A 25,000-nucleotide genomic window follows, 5' to 3' on the forward strand; every position below is an offset into this window, starting at 1 on the left:
AGACTAGAGGCTCTCCTGGAGGGTCTCCTAGACTAGAGGCTATCCTAGACTAGAGGCTCTCCTAGAGGGTCTCCTAGACTAGAGGCTCTCCTAGAGGGTCTCCTAAACTAGAGGCTCTCCTGGAGGGTCTCCTAGACTAGAGGCTCTCCTGGAGGGTCTCCTAGACTAGAGGCTCTCCTGGAGGGTCCTAGACTAGAGGCTCTCCTGGAGGGTCTCCTAGACTAGAGGCTCTCCTGGAGGGGTCTCATCTCCACTGTGACATGAGGCTCTCCTGGAGGGTCTCATCTCCACTGTGACTGAGAGGCTCTCCTGAGGGTAGGCTGTAGGCATTTCATCTCCACTGTGACATGGCTGTAGTCATTTCATCTCCACTGTGACATGAGGCTGTAGGCTGTAGGCATTTCATCTCCACTGTGACATGAGGCTGAGGCTGTAGCATTTCATCTCCACTGTGACATGAGGCTCTAGGCTGAGGGTCTCACTGTGACATGAGGCTGTAGGCATTTCATCTCCACTGTGACATGAGGCTCTCCTGTAGGCATTTCATCTCCACTGTGACATGAGGCTGTAGGCATTTCATCTCCACTGTGACATGAGGCTGTAGGCTGTAGGCATTTCATCTCCACTGTGACATGAGGCTGTAGGCATTTCATCTCCACTGTGACATGAGGCTGTAGGCATTTCATCTCCACTGTGACATGAGGCTGTAGGCTGTAGGCATTTCATCTCCACTGTGACATGAGGCTGTAGGCATTTCATCTCCACTGTGACATGAGGCTGTAGGCTGTAGGCATTTCATCTCCACTGTGACATGAGGCTGTAGACTGTAGGCATTTCATCTCCACTGTGACATGAGGCAGGCTGAGGCTGTAGGCATTTCATCTCCACTGTGACATGAGGCTGAGGCTGTAGGCATTTCATCTCCACTGTGACATGAGGCTGTAGGCATTTCATCTCCACTGTGACATGAGGCTGTAGGCTGTAGGCATTTCATCTCCACTGTGACATGAGGCTGTAGGCTGTAGGCATTTCATCTCCACTGTGACATGAGGCTGTAGCTGTAGGCATTTCATCTCCACTGTGACATGAGGCATGAGGCTGTAGGCATTTCATCTCCACTGTGACATGAGGCTGTAGGCTGTAGGCATTTCATCTCCACTGTGACATGAGAGTAGGCATTTCATCTCCACTGTGACATGAGGCTGTAGGCTGTAGGCATTTCATCTCCACTGTGACATGAGGCTGTAGGCTGTAGGCATTTCATCTCCACTGTGACATGAGGCTGTAGGCATTTCATCTCCACTGTGACATGAGGCTGTAGGCTGTAGTCATTTCATCTCCACTGTGACATGAGGCTGTAGGCATTTCATCTCCACTGTGACATGAGGCTGTAGGCTGTAGGCATTTCATCTCCACTGTGACATGAGGCTGTAGGCTTTCATCTCCACTGTGACATGAGGCTTAGGCATTTCATCTCCACTGTGACATGAGGCTGTAGGCTGTAGGCATTTCATCTCCACTGTGACATGAGGCTGTAGGCATTTCATCTCCACTGTGACATGAGGCTGTAGGCTGTAGGCTGTAGGCATTTCATCTCCACTGTGACATGAGGCTGTAGGCATTTCATCTCCACTGTGACATGAGGCTGTAGGCATTTCATCTCCACTGTGACATGAGGCTGTAGGCATTTCATCTCCACTGTGACATGAGGCTGTAGGCTGTAGGCATTTCATCTCCACTGTGACATGAGGCTGTAGGCATTTCATCTCCACTGTGACATGAGGCTGTAGGCATTTCATCTCCACTGTGACATGAGGCTGTAGGCTGTAGTCATTTCATCTCCACTGTGACATGAGGCTGTAGGCATTTCATCTCCACTGTGACATGAGGCTGTAGGCTGTAGTCATTTCATCTCCACTGTGACATGAGGCTGTAGGCATTTCATCTCCACTGTGACATGAGGCTGTAGGCTGTAGTCATTTCATCTCCACTGTGACATGAGGCTGTAGGCTGTAGGCATTTCATCTCCACTGTGACATGAGGCTGTAGGCATTTCATCTCCACTGTAGGCATTTCATCTCCACTGTGACATGAGGCTGGTCATTTCATCTCCACTGTGACATGAGGCTGTAGGCATTTCATCTCCACTGTGACATGAGGCTGTAGGCTGTAGTCATTTCATCTCCACTGTGACATGAGGCTGTAGGCATTTCATCTCCACTGTGACATGAGGCTGTAGGCTGTAGTCATTTCATCTCCACTGTGACATGAGGCTGTAGTCATTTCATCTCCACTGTGACATGAGGCTGTAGGCATTTCATCTCCACTGTGACATGAGGCTGTAGCATTTCATCTCCACTGTGACATGAGGCTGTAGGCTGTAGTAATTTCATCTCCATTTCATCTCCACTGTGACATGAGACTGTAGTCATTTCATCTCCACTGTGACATGAGGCTGTAGTCATTTCATCTCCACTGTGACATGAGGCTGTAGGCATTTCATCTCCACTGTGACATGAGGCTGTAGGCATTTCATCTCCACTGTGACATGAGGCTGTAGGCATTTCATCTCCACTGTGACATGAGGCTGTTTTATTTATTTACATGGAAAAATAGATTTGTATATTATTTCAATGTTGGCCTCTAATCCAATTTTGATCAGACTAATTGTTTGATATTGTGATTTTATTTTATGTTTCCTTAAAAATCCTTCTTTAAAATGTCTTTGGGATCGGTGTCCCTTCCTCGGGACGGTTGAGCTAACGTAGGCTAATGCGATTAGCATGAGGTTATAATTAACAAGAACATTTCCCAGGACAGACATATCTGATATGGGCAGAAAGCTTAAATTCTTGTTCATCTAACTGCACTGTCCAATTTACAGTAGCTATTACAGTGAAATAAAGCCATGCTATTGTTTGAAGAGAGTGGCATTGTAAAGTATAACTGCATTCATCTAACTGCACTGTCCAATTTACAGTAGCTATTACAATGAAATAATACCATGCTATTGTTTGAGGAGAAAGTGCACAGTTTTGAACATGAACATTTATTAATAAACAAATTAGGCACATTTGGGCAGTCTTGATACAACATTTTGAACGTGAACATTTATTAATAAACATTTGGGCAGTCTTGATACAACATTTTGAACATAAATGTAATGGTTCATTGGCTCAGTCTAAAACTTTGAATATACACTGATGCCATCTAGTGGCCAAAACATAAATTGCAGCTGGGCTGGAATAATACATTATGGCCTTTCTCTTGCATTTCAAAGATGATGGTAGAAAAAAAATACAAACAAATGTTTTTTTTTGTCTTCTTTGTATTCATTTTTACCAGATCTATTGTGTTATATTCTACTACATCCCTTTCACATTTCCATAAACTTCAGTGTTTCCTGTCAAATGGTTCCAAGAATATGCATATCTTGCTTCAGGTCCTGAGCCACAGGCAGTTAGATTTGGGTCATTTTAGGCTAACATTTAAAAAAAGGGGCCGATCCTTAAGAGGTTGTCTCCTTTCCTTCATCTACACTGATTGAAGTGGATTTAACACGTGACATCAATAAGGGATCATAGCTTTCACCTGGATTCACCTGGTCAGTCTGTCATGTTCCTAGTGTTTTATACACTCAGTGTAAACATGTACACACACACTACACACACACTACACACACACTACACACACACTACGTACACTTACATACACACTCCTCTGTTTCTGAGGCAGCACTGACCTCACAGTGAGAGAACACGCTTTTACCGATATCCTTCTCTCTCTCTAGCTCTCACACTCTCTCTCACGCTCACTCTCTAGCTCTCTCTCTCTCCATGTATCTCTCTCTCCCCATCTCTCCTCTCTCTCCCTCTCTAAGCGGATGGAAGTCATTAAATCCTCTGGTAGAAGGAGGCATTAGAACAGTGAGAACAAACGGAGCGAGGGAGAGAGCTTAAAGAGAGAAAGAGAGAGGAAGAGAATTTGTTTGATTCACCCTCACCCTTCCTTCCATTGTCTAGCATACACATCCCTCCCTCCCTCCCTCCCTCCCTCCCTCCCTCCCTCCCTCCCTCCCTCCCTCCCTCCCTGCATCTCTGTGGTATAACAATATGAGGTCCATCATAGAACTCTGATTAAACCACAGAACTCTTTTAATGGGTGGACACACACACACACACACACACACACACACACACACACACACACACACACACACACACACACACACACACACACACACACACACACACACAGGGTTTAACAGGGGGTAGTGTAGTTAATGGAGTAGAATGAATGCTACACTGATGGTTCTAAATGTGTGAGGACAGTTAACCTATAGAAGACATTATTACAGACAGAGACAAACAGAGGACTGGTTAGTGAGGAGGATCACTCTCTCTGATGTGTGTGTGATCACCCTCTCTCTGATGTGTGTGTGATCACCCTCTCTCTGATGTGTGTGTGATCACCCAAATCAAATCAAATCAAATCAAATTTTATTTGTCACATACACATGGTTAGCAGATGTTAATGCGAGTGTAGCGAAATGCTTGTGCTTCTAGTTCCGACAATGCAGTAATAACGAGCAAGTAATCTAACTAACAATTCCAAAAAAAACTACTGTCATACACAGTGTAAGGGGATAAAGAATATGTACATAAGGATATATGAATGAGTGATGGTACAGAGCAGCATAGGCAAGATACAGTAGATGATATCGAGTACAGTATATACATATGAGATAAGTATGTAAACCAAGTGGCATAGTTAAAGTGGCAAGTGATACATGTATTACATAAGGATGCAGTCGATGATATAGAGTACAGTATCTACGTATGCATATGAGATGAATAATGTAGGGTAAGTAACATTATATAAGGTAGCATTGTTTAAAGTGGCTAGTGATATATTTACATCATTTCCCATCAATTCCCATGATTAAAGTGGCTGGAGTAGAGTCAGTGTCATTGACAGTGTGTTGGCAGTAGCCACTCAATGTTAGTGGTGGCTGTTTAACAGTCTGATGGCCTTGAGATAGAAGCTGTTTTTCAGTCTCTCGGTCCCAGCTTTGATGCACCTGTACTGACCTCGCCTTCTGGATGGCAGCGGGGTGAACAGGCAGTGGCTCGGGTGGTTGATGTCCTTGATGATCTTTATGGCCTTCCTGTAGCATCGGGTGGTGTAGGTGTCCTGGAGGGCAGGTAGTTTGCCCCCGGTGATGCGTTGTGCAGACCTCACTACCCTCTGGAGAGCCTTACGGTTGAGGGCGGTGCAGTTGCCATACCAGGCGGTGATACAGCCCGCCAGGATGCTCTCGATTGTGCATCTGTAGAAGTTTGTGAGTGCTTTTGGTGACAAGCCGAATTTCTTCAGCCTCCTGAGGTTGAAGAGGCGCTGCTGCGCCTTCCTCACGATGCTGTCTGTGTGAGTGGACCAATTCAGTTTGTCTGTGATGTGTATGCCGAGGAACTTAAAACTTGCTACCCTCTCCACTACTGTTCCATCGATGTGGATGGGGGGTGTTCCCTCTGCTGTTTCCTGAAGTCCACAATCATCTCCTTAGTTTTGTTGACGTTGAGTGTGAGGTTATTTTCCTGACACCACACTCCGAGGGCCCTCACCTCCTCCCTGTAGGCCGTCTCGTCGTTGTTGGTGATCAAGCCTACCACTGTTGTGTCGTCCGCAAACTTGATGATTGAGTTGGAGGCGTGCATGGCCACGCAGTCGTGGGTGAACAGGGAGTACAGGAGAGGGCTCAGAACGCACCCTTGTGGGGCCCCAGTGTTGAGGATCAGCGGGGAGGAGATGTTGTTGCCTACCCTCACCACCTGGGGGCGGCCCGTCAGGAAGTCCAGTACCCAGTTGCACAGGGCGGGGTCGAGACCCAGGGTCTCGAGCTTGATGACGAGCTTGGAGGGTACTATGGTGTTGAATGCCGAGCTGTAGTCGATGAACAGCATTCTCACATAGGTATTCCTCTTGTCCAGATGGGTTAGGGCAGTGTGCAGTGTGGTTGAGATTGCATCGTCTGTGGACCTATTTGGGCGGTAAGCAAATTGGAGTGGGTCAAGGGTGTCAGGTAGGGTGGAGGTGATATGGTCCTTGACTAGTCTCTCAAAGCACTTCATGATGACGGATGTGAGTGCTACGGGGCGGTAGTCGTTTAGCTCAGTTACCTTAGCTTTCTTGGGAACAGGAACAATGGTGGCCCTCTTGAAGCATGTGGGAACAGCAGACTGGTATAGGGATTGATTGAATATGTCCGTAAACACACCGGCCAGCTGGTCTGCGCATGCTCTGAGGGCGCGGCTGGGGATGCCGTCTGGGCCTGCAGCCTTGCGAGGGTTAACACGTTTAAATGTCTTACTCACTTCGGCTGCAGTGAAGGAGAGACCGCATGTTTCCGTTGCAGGCCGTGTCAGTGGCACTGTATTGTCCTCAAAGCGGGCAAAAAGTTATTTAGTCTGCCTGGGAGCAAGACATCCTGGTCCGTGACTGGGCTGGGTTTCTTCCTGTAGTCCGTGATTGACTGTAGACCCTGCCACATACCTCTTGTGTCTGAGCCGTTGAATTGAGATTCTACTTTGTCTCTGTACTGGCGCTTAGCTTGTTTGATAGCCTTGCGGAGGGAATAGCTGCACTGTTTGTATTCAGTCATGTTACCAGACACCTTGCCCTGATTAAAAGCAGTGGTTCGCGCCTTCAGTTTCACACGAATGCTGCCATCAATCCACGGTTTCTGGTTAGGGAATGATCCAGCTATGGGAACGACATCTTCAACGCACGTTTAATGAACTGCACACCGTATCAGCGTATTCGTCAATGTTGTTGTTTGGACGCTGAAACATCTGTGATCCACGTGATGGAAGCAGTCTGGAGTGTGGAGTCACTTGGTCGGACCAGCGTTGGACAGAAAAGCATATTCTTGGTTTGTGTCTGATGGTGAGTTGATCGCTGAGTCTTATATTCAGAAAGTTCGGGGCAGGGCCTGTATGCGTCGCGGAAGTTAGAGTAACAATGATCCAGGGTCTTTCCACCTGGTTGCGTATCGATATGCTGATAAAATTTAGGGAGTCTTGTTTTCAGATTAGCCTTGTTAAAAAGCTACAAAAATGCAGCCTCCGGATAAATGGATTCCAGTTTGCAGAGAGTTAAATAAAGTTCGTTCAGAGCCATCGATGTGTCTGCTTGGGGGATATATACGGCTGTGATTATAATGAAGAGAATTCTCTTGGTAGATAATGTGTCTACATTTGATTGTGAGGAATTCTAAATCAGGTGAACAGAAGGATTTGAGTTCCTGTATGTTTCTTTCATCACACCATGTCACGTTGGCCATAAGACATACGCCCCCGCCCTTCTTCTTACCAGAAAGATGTTTGTTTCTGTCGGCGCTGATGCGTGGAGAAACCCGCTGGCTGCATGTGTGTGTGATCACCTCTCCAGTGAGCCATGTTTCCGTGAAGCAAAGAACGTTACAGTCTCTGATGTCCCTCTGGAATGCTACCCTTGCTGATGTGTTTGATAACCTTCTCTCTGATGTGTGTGTGATAACATTCTCTCTGATGTGTCTCCGGAGTCAGACTGGATCCGATCAGAGACTGGACATTGGCAAGAAGAATCTCTCTGATGTGTGTGTGATCACCTTCTCTCTGAGTGTGTGTGATCATTCTCTCTGATGTTTGTGTGTGCATCATCCACTCTCTACACTGGTTGTGCAGAACACAGGATCTCTCTGATGAAAATCATATTCTTGGTCTACTGATGGTGAGTTGACGCTGATCTTATATTCAGTAGTTCTTCTCGGCTGTATGTAAAGAAACCTAAGATGACCTGGGGTACTAGTGTAAGAAATAACACGTAAAAAAACAAAAAACTGCATAGTTTCCTAGGAACGCGAAGCGAGTCGGCCATCTCTGTCGGCGCCGGAAGTACCCTCTCTCTGATGTGTGTGTGATCACCCTCTCTCTGATGTGTGTGTGATCACCCTCTCTCTGATGTGCGTGTGATCACTCTCTCTCTGATGTGTGTGTGATCACTCTCTCTCTGATGTGCGTGTGATCACTCTCTCTCTGATGTGTGTGTGTGATCACCGGCAGGTAGCCTACTGGTTAGAGCGTTGGACTAGTAACTGAAAGGTTGCTGGATCGAATTCCCGAGCTGACAAGGTCAAATCTGTCGTTCTGCCCCTGAGCAAGGCAGTTAACCCACTGTTTTCCCTGGCACAGAAGACGTGGAGGTCGATTAAGGCAGCCCCCCCGCACCTCTCTAATTCAGAGGGGTTGGGTTAGATGCTGAAGACACATTTCAGTTGAATACATTCAGTTGTACAACTGACTAGATATCCCCTTTCCCTCGCTCTGGTGTGTGTGGTGTGTGTGGTGTGTGTGTGTGGTGTGTGTGTGTGTGTGCGTGTGTGTGTGGCGTGTGTTTGGTGTGTGTGTGCTAGTCCATGTGAGTGAGGCTGTTGTTTAGAGAGAGGGGGAGAAGGGGGGCAGCATGAGAAAAGAGGGGCACGGGATGGAGGGAGAGAACTGTGTGTGTGTGTGTGTGTGTGTGTGTGTGTGTTGGAGCCAGAGCTGCAGAATAATCACATTATGTGTGGTCTGGCGACCCGGCCATTGTCCAGCCGTAGTGTGATTCCTGGTAGTCCTGTAGCCGTAGGGAGAGATTGGTCTGGTCTGTCTGTCTGTCTGTCTGTCTGTCCACACTGTCTCCTGCTGGTGGGTGACAGAACAACACAAACAGGCACACACAGAGGGGCTGGACTGTGCGGTAGGATGAAATTGGAGGGATGTTAGCGCACTGTGCGGTAGGGTAGGATGAAATTGGAGGGATGTTAGCGCTCTGTGCGGTAGGATGAAATTGGAGGGATGTTAGAGCTCTGTGCGGTAGGATGAAATTGGAGGGATGTTAGCGCTCTGTGCGGTAGGATGAAATTGGAGGATGTTAGTGCTCTGTGCGGTAGGATGAAATTGGAGGGATGTTAGCGCTCTGTGCGGTAGGATGAAATTGGAGGGATGTTAGCGCTCTGTGCGGTAGGATGAAATTGGAGGGATGTTAGCGCTCTGTGCGGTAGGATGAAATTGGAGGGATGTTAGCGCTCTGTGCGGTAGGATGAAATTGGAGGGATGTTAGCGCTCTGTGCGGTAGGATGAAATTGGAGGGATGTTAGCGCTCTGTGCGGTAGGATGAAATTGGAGGGATGTTAGCGCTCTGTGCGGTAGGATGAAATTGGAGGGATGTTAGAGCTCTGTGCGGTAGGATGAAATTGGAGGGATGTTAGAGCTCTGTGCGGTAGGATGAGTGCGGTAGGAATTGGAGGGAGGGATGTTAGCCCTTAGTGCGGTAGGATGAAATTGGAGGGATGTTAGCGCTCTGTGCGGTAGGATGAAATTGGAGGGATGTTAGAGCTTGTGCGGTAGGATGAAATTGGAGGGATGTTAGAGCTCTGTGCGGTAGGATGAAATTGGAGGGATGTTAGAGCTCTGTGCGGTAGGATGAAATTGGAGGGATGTTAGCCCTTAGTGCGGTAGGATGAAATTGGAGGGATGTTAGCGCTCTGTGCGGTAGGATGAAATTGGAGGGATGTTAGCCCTTAGTGCGGTAGGATGAAATTGGAGGGATGTTAGCGCTCTGTGCGGTAGGATGAAAGTGGAGGGATGTTAGCCCTTAGTGCGGTAGGATGAAATTGGAGGGATGTTAGCGCTCTGTGCGGTAGGATGAAATTGGAGGGATGTTAGCGCTCTGTGCGGTAGGATGAAAGTGGAGGGATGTTAGCTCTCTGTGAAATTGGAGGGATGTAGGATGAAAGTGGAGGGATGTTAGCTCTCTGTGCGGTAGGATGAAAGTGGAGGGATGTTAGCTCTCTGTGCGGTAGGATGAAATTGGAGGGATGTTAGCGCTCTGTGCGGTAGGATGAAATTGGAGGGATGTTAGCCCTTAGTGCGGTAGGATGACATTGGAGGGATGTTAGCGCTTAGTGTGGTAGGATGAAATTGGAGGGATGTTAGAGCTCTGTGCTTGTGTTTTGAGTATACATGTTAGCGTGTGTGTGTGTGTGTGTGTGTGTGTGTGACTGATATTGGCCAATGCGATAACACTTCATGTGATCTCTGCCGATGAGATAACACTTCCTGTTTCATGTCTTTTCCGCAGTGCCGGCATCGCCGTGGGTTTCTATGGAAATGGGGAGTCATGTGATGGAGCCAACCGCCTGGCGTATTCTCTACGGCACGCCAACCGCACCGTGGCAGGGGTCGACAAACTGGTGGGACAGTCACACACACGCACACACACACACACACACACACACACACACACACACACACACACACACACACACACACACACACACTAACATGTATACTCCAAACACAAGCACAGAGCTCTAACATCCCTCATCCAATTTCATCCCTCCTATCCTACCGCACAGAGGGCTAACATCCCTCCAATTTCATCCTACCGCACAGAGGGCTAACATCCCTCCACTTTCATCCTATCACACGCAAGGGCTAACATCCCTCCACTTTCATCCTACCACAGACTAACATCCCTCCAATTTCATCCTACCTCCATCCTGTCTTCCTACCACACTAAGGGCTAACATCCCTCCACTTTCATCCTACCACACAGAGCTCTAACATCCTCCAATTTCATCCTACCGCACAGGCTAACATCCCTCCAATTTCATCCTAACATCCCTCCACTTTCATCCCTATCATCCTACCGCACAGGGCTAACATTTTCCTCCACTGTAACATCCTCCAACTGCATCCAGAGGCTAACATCCCTCCACTTTCATCCTACCACACGCAAGGGCTAACATCCCTCCACTTTCATCCTACCGCACTAAGGGCTAACATCCCTCCACTTTCATCCTATCCCCACTTTCACTACCACTAAGGCTAACATCCCTCCACTTTCATCCTACCACACTAAGGGCTAACACCATCCTGTCGTCCTATCCCTCCATTTCACTACCGCAAGGGCTAACATCCCTCCACTTTCATCCTACCACACTAAGGGCTAACATCCCTCCACTGTCGTCCTACCACACTAAGGGCTAACATCCCTCCACTTTCATCCTACCAGAGGGCTAACATCCCTCCACTTTCATCCTTCCAGATTCTAAAAACATCCCTCCAATTTCATCCAAACAGTGTAACATCCCTCTCAATTTGTCCTCTGTAGGTGACGGACAGTGCCCTGTCTCTGAACCAGACAGTGGAGGGAGGTCTGGTCCAGTTGGAGACTAACATCCTACTCTGACCAGACTGACTATGTCCTCTCTGTCTCCTGTAGGTGACGGACAGTGCCCTGTCTCCCTGAACCAGACAGTGGAGGGAGGTCTCCCTCCAGTTGGAGACGGTCATCCCTCTGAACAGACTGACTACGTGTCCATCATCCAGAAGCTCCAGGGTCAGCTGGATGAGCTGGTCAGACTCATGGTGGACATCCCCTTCTGGAGTAACTCTGAGATCTCCCTAGAAGACAATTTGGCCTTCAAGACGGAAGCCTTTGACTGGTACAGGTGAGTTACCTCTGTATTCATGTACCATACAGGGTTAGTATTACATACATACATACAGGGTACATGGTATAGTGTTATATGTAGTGTTATATATATAGTGTTATATATTGTGTTATATATTTCCAGGTGGCTGGTATAGTCATTATATATATAGTGTTATATATTGTGTTATATATTTCCAGGTGGCTGGTATAGTGTTATATATTGTGTTATATATTGTGTTATATATTGTGTTATATATTGTGTTATATATTTCCAGGTGGCTGGTATAGTGTTATATATATTGTTACATATTGTGTTATATATTTCCAGTAGGCTGGTATAGTGTTATATATAGTGTTATATATTGTGTTATATATTTCCAGGTGGCTGGTATAGTGTTATATATAGTGTTATATATAGTGTTATATATTTCCAGGTGGCTGGTATAGTGTTATATATAGTGTTATATATTGTGTTATATATTTCCAGGTGGCTGGTATAGTGTTATATATATTGTTATATATTGTGTTATATATAGTGTTATATATTGTGTTATATATTTCCAGGTGGCTGGTATAGTGTTATATATAGTGTTATATATAGTGTTATATATAGTGTTATATATTTCCAGGTGGCTGGTATAGTGTTATATGTAGTGTTATATATAGTGTTATATATTGTGTTATATATTTCCAGGTGGCTGGTATAGTGTTATATCCATCTAGTGTTATATATAGTGTTATATATTGTGTTATATATTTCCAGGTGGCTGGTATAGTGTTATATGTAGTGTTATATATAGTGTTATATATTGTGTTATATATTTCCAGGTGGCTTATATAGTGTTATATGTAGTGTTATATATAGTGTTATATATTGTGTTATATATTTCCAGGTGGCTGGTATAGTGTTATATATAGTGTTATATATAGTGTTATATATTGTGTTATATATTTCCAGGTGGCTGGTATAGTGTTATATATTGTGTTATATATTTCCAGGTGGCTGGTATAGTGTTATATATTATATATAGTGTTATATATAGTGTTATATATTTCCAGGTGGCTGGTATAGTGTTATATATAGTGTTATATATTGTGTTATATATTTCCAGGTGGCTGGTATAGTGTTATATATATATTGTTATATATTGTGTTATATATAGTGTTATATATTGTGTTATATATTTCCAGGTGGCTGGTATAGTGTTATATATAGTGTTATATATAGTGTTATATATAGTGTTATATATTTCCAGGTGGCTGGTATAGTGTTATATGTAGTGTTATATATAGTGTTATATATTGTGTTATATATTTCCAGGTGGCTGGTATAGTGTTATATGTAGTGTTATATATAGTGTTATATATTGTGTTATATATTTCAGGTGGCTGGTATAGTGTTATATGTAGTGTTATATATAGTGTTATATAGGTTATATATATATTGTTATATATTGTGTTATATATTTCCAGGTGGCTGGTATAGTGTTATATGTAGTGTTATATATAGTGTTATATATTGTGTTATATATTTCCAGGTGGCTGGTATAGTGTTATATTATATATAGTGTTATATATAGTGTGTTATATATTGTGTTATATATTTCCAGGTGGCTGGTATAGTGTTATATATTGTGTATATAGTGTTATTTCCAGGTGGCTGGTATAGTGTTATATATAGTGTTATATATAGTGTTATATATTTCCAGTAGGCTGATATAGTGTTATATGTAGTGTTATATATTGTGTTATATATTTCCAGGTGGCTGGTATAGTGTTGTATATAGTGTTATATATAGTGTTATATATTGTGTTATATATTTCCAGTAGGCTGGTATAGTGTTATATATATATAGTTATATATTGTGTTATATATTTCCAGGTGGCTGGTATAGTGTTATATATAGTGTTATATATAGTGTTATATATTTGTGCTTATATATAGTGTTATATATTGTGTTATATATTTCAGGTGGCTGGTATAGTGTTATATATAGTGTTATATATTGTGTTATATATTTCCAGTAGGCTGGTATAGTGTTATATATAGTGTTATATATTGTGTTATATATTTCCAGGTGGCTGATATAGTGTTATATATAGTGTTATATATTGTGTTATATATTTCCAGGTGGCTGGTATAGTGTTATATATATTGTTATATATAGTGTTATATATTTCCAGGTGGCTGGTATAGTGTTATATATATTGTTATATATTGTGTTATATATTTCCAGGTGGCTGGTATAGTGTTATATATATTGTTATATATTTATATATTGTGTTATATATAGTGTTATATATTGTGTTATATATTTCCAGGTGGCTGGTATAGTGTTATATATATTGTTATATATTGTTTTATATATTTCCAGGTGGCTGGTATAGTGTTATATATATTGTTATATATTGTGTTATATATTTCCAGTAGGCTGGTATAGTGTTATATATATTGTTATATATTGTGTTATATATTTCCAGGTGGCTGGTATAGTGTTATATATAGTGTTATATATTGTGTTATATATTTCCAGGTGGCTGGTATAGTGTTATATATATGTTATATAGTGTTATATATATTGTGTTATATATAGTGTTATATATTGTGTTATATATTTCCAGGTGGCTGGTATAGTGTTATATGTAGTGTTATATATTGTGTTATATATTTCCAGGTGGCTGGTATAGTGTTATATGTAGTGTTATATATTGTGTTATATATTTCCAGGTGGCTGGTATAGTGTTATATATAGTGTTATATATTGTGTTATATATTTCCAGGTGGCTGGTATAGTGTTATATGTAGTGTTATATATAGTGTTATATATATTGTTATATATTGTGTTATATATTTCCAGGTGGCTGGTATAGTGTTATATATAGTGTTATATATTGTGTTATATATTTCCAGGTGGCTGGTATAGTGTTATATATATTGTTATATATTGTGTTATATATTTCCAGGTGGCTGGTATAGTATTATATATATTGTTATATATAGTGTTATATATTTCCAGGTGGCTGGTATAGTGTTATATGTATTGTTATATATTGTGTTATATATTTCCAGGTGGCTGGTATAGTGTTATATATAGTGTTATATATTGTGTTATATATTTCCAGGTGGCTGGTATAGTGTTATATATAGTGTTATATATTGTGTTATATATTGTGTTATATATTTCCAGGTGGCTGGTATAGTGTTATATATATTGTGTTATATATTGTGTTATATATTTCCAGGTGGCTGGTATACCTGACTCTGCTGCTGTTTGATGTTCTGATCTGTCTGCTGGTTCTGTTCGGACTGATACGCAACTCTAAAGGCACTCTGATTGGGTGAGCCACACCACATGACGACCACAGAGAACTCTGGATGTTAGTTAAACTCTGGAGTTTAGGCTGGTAGAGCGAGGGATGATTAGAGGGAGAGAGGAGTTTAGGCTGGTAGAGCGAGGGATGATTAGAGGGAGAGAGGAGTTTAGGCTGGTAGAGTGAGGGATGATTAGAGGGAGAGAGGAGTTTAGGCTGGTAGAGCGAGGGATGATTAGAGGGAGAGAGGAGTTTAACCTGGTAGAACGAGGGATGATTAGAGGGAGAGAGGAGTTTAGGCTGGTAGAGTGAGGGATGATTAGAGGGAGAGAGGAGTTTAGGCTGGTAGAGCGAGGGATGATTATAGGGAGAGAAAAGGCAGTGAGAAGAGGAGAGTTGTGGAGTCAGGACATGATGAGAGAAGAAAGGAAAGAGAGATGGACGGTGGGAGTGAGAGAGATGATGAGATTGAAAGAGAGAGAGAGAGAGCGTAGGGGAGAGCTAGAGAGGGTAGGAGAGAAAGCGAGAGAGGATAGGAGAGAGAGAGAGAGCGTAGGAGAGAGCGAGAGAGGGTGAGAGAGAGGAGAGGCTGGAGAGCGAGGGGATAGGAGAGAGAGAGAGCGTGAGAGCGTAGGAGAGAGCAGTGAGAGAGGGTAGGGAGAGAGAGAGAGAGGGTAGGAGAGAGAGAGAGAGAGAGGAGTAGGAGAGAGAATGAGAGAGGGAGGGAGAGAGAGAGAGCGTAGGAGAGAGCGAGAGAGGGTGAGAGAGAGGGAGAGAGAGAGAGCGAGAGAGAGAGAGAGTGAGAGTGAGGACACATTAAGACCATCTTGTGTGCATGACTCACATTTCACAGGTTGTGTGTGTTACATGTCTCTGACTCAACCCCACGTTGTTTTACACACACAGTGATTTCACAGGGTTGAACATTTATAAGGTGTTAATCTCTCTCTCTCTCTCTCTCTCTCTCTCTCTCTCTCTCTCTCTCTCTCTCAGGGTGTGTTTGTTGGGTGTTCTGACTCTCGTCATCAGCTGGGGTCTCTGGGACTGGAGCTGGCAGCTGCCGCGGTGAGTGTCTCCATGGAAACGTGTTGCTAGGACAATGGCAGTTTCCTGTGACATGACATAATTTCACTGGATTTCTATTGGCTTAGACAAAGTAGTCTAAGATACCAAAGATCTAAGATACCTTACTTTTAATTTGATCTGAACCCTATGTTTGGTTGTGTTGTGGTTGTGTTGTGGTTGTGTTGTGATACATTTTTTTGTGGTTATGGTTTTGTGTGTGTGTGGCTGTATTGCGGTTGTGTGATGGTCATATGGTCTCTCCTTCACAGACGGCCAGCGACTTCTGTGTCTCCCCGGATACCTACATCACCAGGGTAACCAAGGAGAACGCTGTCATCAACCAAGGTAGGGGAACGAGGGAAGGACAAAGCTGGATGGAAGGAGTTGGAGAAATGTGGAAACAGAAGGAGGGAAGATGAGAGGCAGGGAAAAGAAGGGACTGAAAGATAGATAGAACAACTACAGGAACAAGGGCAGGGAATGAAGTAGAGGGGGAAGTGATAGATGGATGGACGGATGGACGGATGGATGGATGGATGGATGGACGGACGGACGGACGGATGGACGGACGGATGGATGGATGGATGGACGGATGGACGGATGGATTCCATCTTTTTGACAGACAGGTCAACCTTGACCCTGACACACACACTCTGTTCTATCCACTGTGTGTGTGTTCCAGTAGGGAGTCTATATGATGTTCCAGTAGGGAGTCTATATGATGTTCCAGTAGGGAGTCTATATGATGTTCCAGTAGGGAGTCTATATGATGTTCCAGTAGGGAGTCTATATGATTGACAGTTTGCTATCTGTCTCTGTGGCAGCTTAACGCTCCAGCAACTCTTCTCTCTCCTGACTGTGTGTGTGTATCCTTCATCTTTTCATTCAAGCTATTGTCTTATTATCGGCCTCGTCTTATTGTCGACCTCGTCTTATCGGCCTCCGCCTTATTAAACGGCCTCTGCCTCATTATCGGTCTCTGCCTTATAATTTTTTTTCTCTCTCTCTCTCTCTCTCTCTCTCTCTCTCTCTCTCTCTCTCTCTCTCTCTCTCTCTCTCTCTCTCTCTCTCTCTCTCTCTCTCTCTCTCTCTCTCTCTCTCTCTCTCTCTCTCTCTCTCTCTCTCTCTCTCTCTCTCTCTCTCTCTCAATTCAATTCAATGGCTTTATTGGCATGGGAAACGTGTTAACATTGCCAAAGCAAGTGAGGTAGACAACATACAAAGTGAATATATAAAGTGAAAAACAACAAAACAACAAAAATTAACAGTAAACATTACACATACAGAAGTTTCAAAACAGTAAAGACATTACAAATGTCATATTATATATATATACAGTGTTCTAACAATGTACAAATGGTTAAAGTACACAAGATAAAATAAATAAGCATAAATATGGGTTGTATTTACAATGGTGTTTGTTCTTCACTGGTTGCCCTTTTCTCGTGGCAACAGGTCACAAATCTTGCTGCTGTGATGCACACTGTGGAATTTCACCCAGTAGATATGGGAGTTTTTCAAAATTGGATTTGTTTTCGAATTCTTTGTGGATCTGTGTAATCTGAGGGAAATATGTCTCTCTAATATGGTCATACATTGGGCAGGAGGTTAGGAAGTGCAGCTCAGTTTCCACCTCATTTTGTGGGCAGTGAGCACATAGCCTGTCTTCTCTTGAGAGCCATGTCTGCCTACGGCGGCCTTTCTCAATAGCAAGGCTATGCTCACTGAGTCTGTACATAGTCAAGGCTTTCCTTAATTTTGGGTCAGTCACAGTGGTCAGGTATTCTGCCGCTGTGTACTCTCTGTGTAGGGCCAAATAGCATTCTAGTTTGCTCTGTTTTTTTGTTAATTCTTTCCAATGTGTTAAGTAGTTATCTTTTTGTTTTCTCATGATTTGGTTGGGTCTAATTGTGCTGCTGTCCTGGGGCTCTGTAGTGTGTGTTTGTGTTTGTGAACAGAGACCCAGGACCAGCTTGCTTAGGGGACTCTTCTCCAGGTTCATCTCTCTGTAGGTGATGGCTTTGTTATGGAAGGTTTGTGAATCGCTTCCTTTTAGGTGGTTGTAGAATTTAACAGCTCTTTTCTGGATTTTGATAATTAGTGGGTATCGGCCTAATTCTGCTCTGCATGCATTATTTGGTGTTGTACATGGAGGATATTTTTGCAGAATTCTGCGTGCAGAGTCTCAATTTGGTGTTTGTCCCATTTTGTGAAGTCTTGGTTGGTGAGCGGACCCCAGACCTCACAACCATAAAGGGCAATGGGCTCTATGACTGATTCAAGTATTTTTAGCCAGATCCTAATTGGTATGTTGAAATTTATGTTTCTTTTGATGGCATAGAATGCCCTTCTTGCCTTGTCTCTCAGATCATTCACAGCTTTGTGGAAGTTACCTGTGGTGCTGATGTTTAGGCCAAGGTATGTATAGTTTTTTGTGTGCTCTAGGGCAACAGTGTCTAGATGGAATTTGTATTTGTGGTCCTGGTGACTGGACCTTTTTTGGAACACCATTATTTTGGTCTTACTGAGATTTACTGTCAGGGCCCAGGTCTGACAGAATCTGTGCATAAGATCTAGGTGCTGCTGTAGGCCCTCCTTGGTTGGTGACAGAGGCACCAGATCATCAGCAAACAGCAGACATTTGACTTCGGATTCTAGCAGGGGAGGCCGGGTGCTGCAGACTTTTCTAGTGCCCTCGCCAATTCGTTGATATATATGTTGAAGAGGGTGGGGCTTAAGCTGCATCCCTGTCTAACCCCACGACCCTGTGTGAAGAAATGTGTGTGTTTTTGCCAATTTTAACCGCACACTTGTTGTTTGTGTACATGGATTTATAATGTCATATGTTTTCCCCCAACACCACTTTCCATCAGTTTGTATAGCAGACCCTCATGCCAGATTGAGTCGAAGGCTTTTTTGAAATCAACAAAGCATGAGAAGACTTTGCCTTTGTTTTGGTTTGTTTGATTGTCAATTAGGGTGTGCAGGGTGAATACATGGTCTGTTGTACGGTAATTTGGTAAAAAGCCCATTTGACATTTGCTCAGTACATTGTTTTCATTGAGGAAATGTACGAGTCTGCTGTTAATAATAATGCAGAGGATTTTCCCAAGGTTACTGTTGACACATATTCCACGGTAGTTATTGGGGTCAAATTTGTCTCCACTTTTGTGGATTGGGGTGATCAGTCCTTGGTTCCAAATATTGGGAAGATGCCAGAGCTAAGTATGATGTTAAAGAGTTTTAGTATAGCCAATTGGAATTTGTTGTCTGTATATTTGATCATTTCATTGAGGATACCATCAACACCACAGGCCTTTTTGGGTTGGAGGGTTTTTATTTTGTCCTGTAACTCTTTCAATGTAATTGGAGAATCCAGTGGGTTCTGGTAGTCTTTAATAGTTGATTCTAAGATCTGTGTTTGATCATGTATATGTTTTTGCTCTTTATTCTTTGTTATAGAGCCAAAGAGATTGGAGAAGTGGTTTACCCATACATCTCCATTTTGGATAGATAATTCTTCGTGTTGTTGTTTGTTTAGTGTTTTCCAATTTTCCCAGAAGTGGTTAGAGTCTATGGATTCTTCAATTGCATTGAGCTGATTTCTGACATGCTGTTCCTTCTTTTTCCGTAGTGTATTTCTGTATTGTTTTAGTGATTCACCATAGTGAAGGCGTAGACTCAGGTTTTCCGGGTCTCTATGTTTTTGGTTGGACAGGTTTCTCAATTTCTTTCTTAGATTTTTGCATTCTTCATCAAACCATTTGTCATTATTGTTAATTTTCTTCGGTTTTCTATTTGAGATTTTTAAATTTGATAGGGAAGCTGAGAGGTCAAATATACTGTTAAGATTTTCTACTGCCAAGTTTACACCTTCACTATTACAGTGGAACGTTTTACCCAGGAAATTGTCTAAGAGGGATTGAATTTGTTGTTGCCTAATTGTTTTTTGGTAGGTTTCCAAACTGCATTCCTTCCATCTATAGCATTTCTTAATGTTACTCAGTTCCTTTGGCTTTGATGCCTCATGATTGAGTATTGCTCTGTTTAAGTAGACTGTGATTTTGCTGTGGTCTGATAGGGGTGTCAGTGGGCTGACTGTGAACGCTCTAAGAGACTCTGGGTTGAGGTCAGTGATAAAGTAGTCTACAGTACTACTGCCAAGAGATGAGCTATAGGTGTACCTACCATAGGAGTCCCCTCGAAGCCTACCGTTGACTATGTACATACCCAGCGTGCGACAGAGCTGCAGGAGTTGTGACCCGTTTTTGTTGGTTATGTTGTCATAGTTGTGCCTAGGGGGGCATATGGGGGAGGGAATGCTGTCACCTCCAGGCAGGTGTTTGTCCCCCTGTGTGCTGAGGGTGTCAGGTTCTTGTCCGGTTCTGGCATTTAGGTCACCACAGACTAGTACATGTCCCTGGGCCTGGAAATTATTGATTTCTCTCTCTCTCTCGAAGATCAAGGTTGTTCTTCAGTGGTCAACTTTTCAGAGAACCTTCTCTCTCTCTACCCGTCTCTTTCCCTCTCTCCCCTTCCTCTTCCCTCTCCACCTGGCTGTTAGGTTACCAGGTTACCCTTCTCTCCCCTTCCTCTTCCCTCTCCACCTGGCTGTGTCTCAAGGTTACCCTTCTCTCCCCTTCCTCCTCCCATGGGTTACTGATATAACTAGGATCATCAACTAGCATGGGTTACTAATATAACTAGGATCATCAACTAGCATGTAATATATATAATATAATAATATATCCACGCAGGCCAATTAAATTCCACTAGATTAACCTGTAGACCAATAAACCTCCACTAGATTAACTCCACTAGATTAACCTGTAGACCAATAAACCTCCACTAGATTAACTCCTCTAGATTAACCTGTAGACCAATAAACCTCCTCTAGATTAACCTGTAGACCAATAAACCTCCACTAGATTAACCTGTAGACCAATAAACCTCCACTAGATTAACCTGTAGACCAATAAACCTCCACTAGATTAACCTGTAGACCAATAAACCTCCACTAGATTAACCTGTAGACCAATAAACCTCCACTAGATTAACCTGTAGACCAATAAACCTCCACTAGATTAACTCCACTAGATTAACCTGTAGACCAATAAACCTCCACTAGATTAACTCCACTAGATTAACCTGGAGACCAATAAACCTCCACTAGATTAACTCCACTAGATTAACTCCTCTAGATTAACTCCACTAGATTAACTCCACTAGATTAACTCCACTAGATTAACTCCACTAGATTAACTCCTCTAGATTAACCTGTAGACCAATAAACCTCCACTAGATTAACTCCACTAGATTAACCTGTAGACCAATAAACCTCCACTAGATTAACTCCACTAGATTAACCTGTAGACCAATAAACCTCCACTAGATTAACCTGTAGACCAATAAACCTCCACTAGATTAACCTGTAGACCAATAAACCTCCACTAGATTAACCTGTAGACCAATAAACCTCCACTAGATTAACTCCACTAGATTAACCTGTAGACCAATAAACCTCCACTAGATTAACTCCACTAGATTAACCTGTAGACCAATAAACCTCCACTAGATTAACTCCACTAGATTAACTTGTAGACCAATAAACCTCCACTAGATTAACTCCACTAGATTAACCTGGAGACCAATAAACCTCCACTAGATTAACTCCACTAGATTAACTCCTCTAGATTAACCTGTAGACCAATAAACCTCCACTAGATTAACTCCTCTAGATTAACCTGTAGACCAATAAACCTCCACTAGATTAACCTGTAGAGCAATAAACCTCCACTAGATTAACTCCACTAGATTAACCTGTAGACCAATAAACCTCCACTAGATTAACTCCACTAGATTATTAACCTGTAGACCAATAAACCTCCACTAGATTAACTCCACTAGATTAACCTGTAGACCAATAAACCTCCACTAGATTAACTCCACTAGATTATTAACCTATAGACCAATAAACCTCCACTAGATTAACTCCACTAGATTAACCTGTAGACCAATAAACCTCCACTAGATTATTAACCTGTAGACCAATAAACCTCCACTAGATTATTAACCTGTAGACCAATAAACCTCCACTAGATTATTAACCTGTAGACCAATAAACCTCCACTAGATTAACTCCACTAGATTAACCTGTAGACCAATAAACCTCCACTAGATTAACTCCACTAGATTAACCTGTAGACCAATAAACCTCCACTAGATTAACTCCACTAGATTAACCTGTAGACCAATAAACCTCCACTAGATTAACTCCACTAGATTAACCTGTAGACCAATAAACCTCCACTAGATTAACTCCACTAGATTATTAACCTGTAGACCAATAAACCTCCACTAGATTAACCTGTAGACCAATAAACCTCCACTAGATTATTAACCTGTAGACCAATAAACCTCCACTAGATTATTAACCTGTAGACCAATAAACCTCCACTAGATTATTAACCTGTAGACCAATAAACCTCCACTAGATTAACTCCACTAGATTAACCTGTAGACCAATAAACCTCCACTAGATTAACTCCACTAGATTAACCTGTAGACCAATAAACCTCCACTAGATTAACTCCACTAGATTAACCTGTAGACCAATAAACCTCCACTAGATTAACTCCACTAGATTAACTTGTAGACCAATAAACCTCCACTAGATTAACTCCACTAGATTAACCTGTAGACCAATAAACCTCCACTAGATTAACTCCACTAGATTAACCTGGAGACCAATAAACCTCCACTAGATTTACTCCACTAGATTAACTCCTCTAGATTAACCTGTAGACCAATAAACCTCCACTAGATTAACTCCACTAGATTAACCTGTAGACCAATAAACCTCCACTAGATTAACTCCACTAGATTAACCTGTAGACCAATAAACCTCCACTAGATTAACTCCACTAGATTATTAACCTGTAGACCAATAAACCTCCACTAGATTAACTCCACTAGATTAACCTGTAGAGCAATAAACCTCCACTAGATTAACTCCACTAGATTAACCTGTAGACCAATAAACCTCCACTAGATTAACGCCACTAGATTAACCTGTAGACCAATAAACCTCCACTAGATTAACTCCACTAGATTATTAACCTGTAGACCAATAAACCTCCACTAGATTAACTCCACTAGATTAACCTGTAGACCAATAAACCTCCACTAGATTAACTCCACTAGATTAACCTGTAGACCAATAAACCTCCACTAGATTAACTCCACTAGATTAACCTGTAGACCAATAAATCTCCACTAGATTAACTCCACTAGATTATTAACCTGTAGACCAATAAACCTCCACTAGATTAACTCCACTAGATTAACCTGTAGACCAATAAACCTCCACTAGATTATTAACCTGTAGACCAATAAACCTCCACTAGATTATTAACCTGTAGACCAATAAACCTCCACTAGATTAACTCCACTAGATTAACCTGTAGACCAATAAACCTCCACTAGATTAACTCCACTAGATTAACCTGTAGACCAATAAACCTCCACTAGATTAACTCCACTAGATTAACCTGTAGACCAATAAACCTCCACTAGATTAACTCCACTAGATTATTAACCTGTAGACCAATAAACCTCCACTAGATTAACTCCACTAGATTAACCTGTAGACCAATAAACCTCCACTAGATTAACTCCACTAGATTAACCTGTAGACCAATAAACCTCCACTAGATTATTAACCTGTAGACCAATAAACCTCCACTAGATTATTAACCTGTAGACCAATAAACCTCCACTAGATTAACTCCACTAGATTAACCTGTAGACCAATAAACCTCCACTAGATTAACCTGTAGACCAATAAACCTCCACTAGATTAACTCCACTAGATTAACCTGTAGACCAATAAACCTCCACTAGATTAACTCCACTAGATTAACCTGGAGACCAATAAACCTCCACTAGATTAACTCCACTAGATTAACTCCTCTAGATTAACCTGTAGACCAATAAACCTCCACTAGATTAACTCCACTAGATTAACCTGTAGACCAATAAACCTCCACTAGATTAACTCCACTAGATTAACCTGTAGACCAATAAACCTCCACTAGATTAACTCCACTAGATTATTAACCTGTAGACCAATAAACCTCCACTAGATTAACTCCACTAGATTAACCTGTAGAGCAATAAACCTCCACTAGATTAACTCCACTAGATTAACCTGTAGACCAATAAACCTCCACTACATTAACTCCACTAGATTAACCTGTAGACCAATAAACCTCCACTAGATTAACTCCACTAGATTAACCTGTAGACCAATAAACCTCCACTAGATTAACTCCACTAGATTAACCTGTAGACCAATAAACCTCCACTAGATTAACTCCACTAGATTAACCTGTAGACCAATAAACCTCCACTAGATTAACTCCACTAGATTAACCTGTAGACCAATAAACCTCCACTAGATTAACTCCACTAGATTATTAACCTGTAGACCAATAAACCTCCACTAGATTAACTCCACTAGATTAACCTGTAGACCAATAAACCTCCACTAGATTATTAACCTGTAGACCAATAAACCTCCACTAGATTATTAACCTGTAGACCAATAAACCTCCACTAGATTATTAACCTGTAGACCAATAAACCTCCACTAGATTAACTCCACTAGATTAACCTGTAGACCAATACACCTCCACTAGATTAACTCCACTAGATTAACCTGTAGACCAATAAACCTCCACTAGATTAACTCCACTAGATTAACCTGTAGACCAATAAACCTCCACTAGATTAACTCCACTAGATTAACCTGTAGACCAATAAACCTCCACTAGATTAACTCCACTAGATTAACCTGTAGACCAATAAACCTCCACTAGATTAACTCCACTAGATTAACCTGTAGACCAATAAACCTCCACTAGATTATTAACCTGTAGACCAATAAACCTCCACTAGATTATTAACCTGTAGACCAATAAACCTCCACTAGATTATTAACCTGTAGACCAATAAACCTCCACTAGATTAACTCCACTAGATTAACCTGTAGACCAATAAACCTCCACTAGATTAACTCCACTAGATTATTAACCTGTAGACC

The 25,000-nt window shown here is 42.4% G+C and overlaps 1 protein-coding gene across 1 annotated transcript in view; it reads left to right on the forward strand.

Moving 5' to 3' along the window:
• The window catches only part of ttyh3b (tweety family member 3b), an 83,940-nt gene that overhangs the window by 34,909 nt on the left and 24,031 nt on the right, over positions 1-25,000 (forward strand). The window contains 7 exon segments of the mRNA XM_042316006.1: positions 10,162-10,273; positions 11,197-11,287; positions 11,371-11,536; positions 14,764-14,859; positions 15,826-15,863; positions 15,866-15,897; positions 16,167-16,242. Of these exon segments, the coding sequence (XP_042171940.1) occupies positions 10,162-10,273; positions 11,197-11,287; positions 11,371-11,536; positions 14,764-14,859; positions 15,826-15,863; positions 15,866-15,897; positions 16,167-16,242 (611 nt within the window).

This window comes from Oncorhynchus tshawytscha, unplaced genomic scaffold (genome assembly GCF_018296145.1).
Source record: "Oncorhynchus tshawytscha isolate Ot180627B unplaced genomic scaffold, Otsh_v2.0 Un_contig_3338_pilon_pilon, whole genome shotgun sequence".
Lineage (NCBI taxonomy): Eukaryota > Metazoa > Chordata > Actinopteri > Salmoniformes > Salmonidae > Oncorhynchus > Oncorhynchus tshawytscha.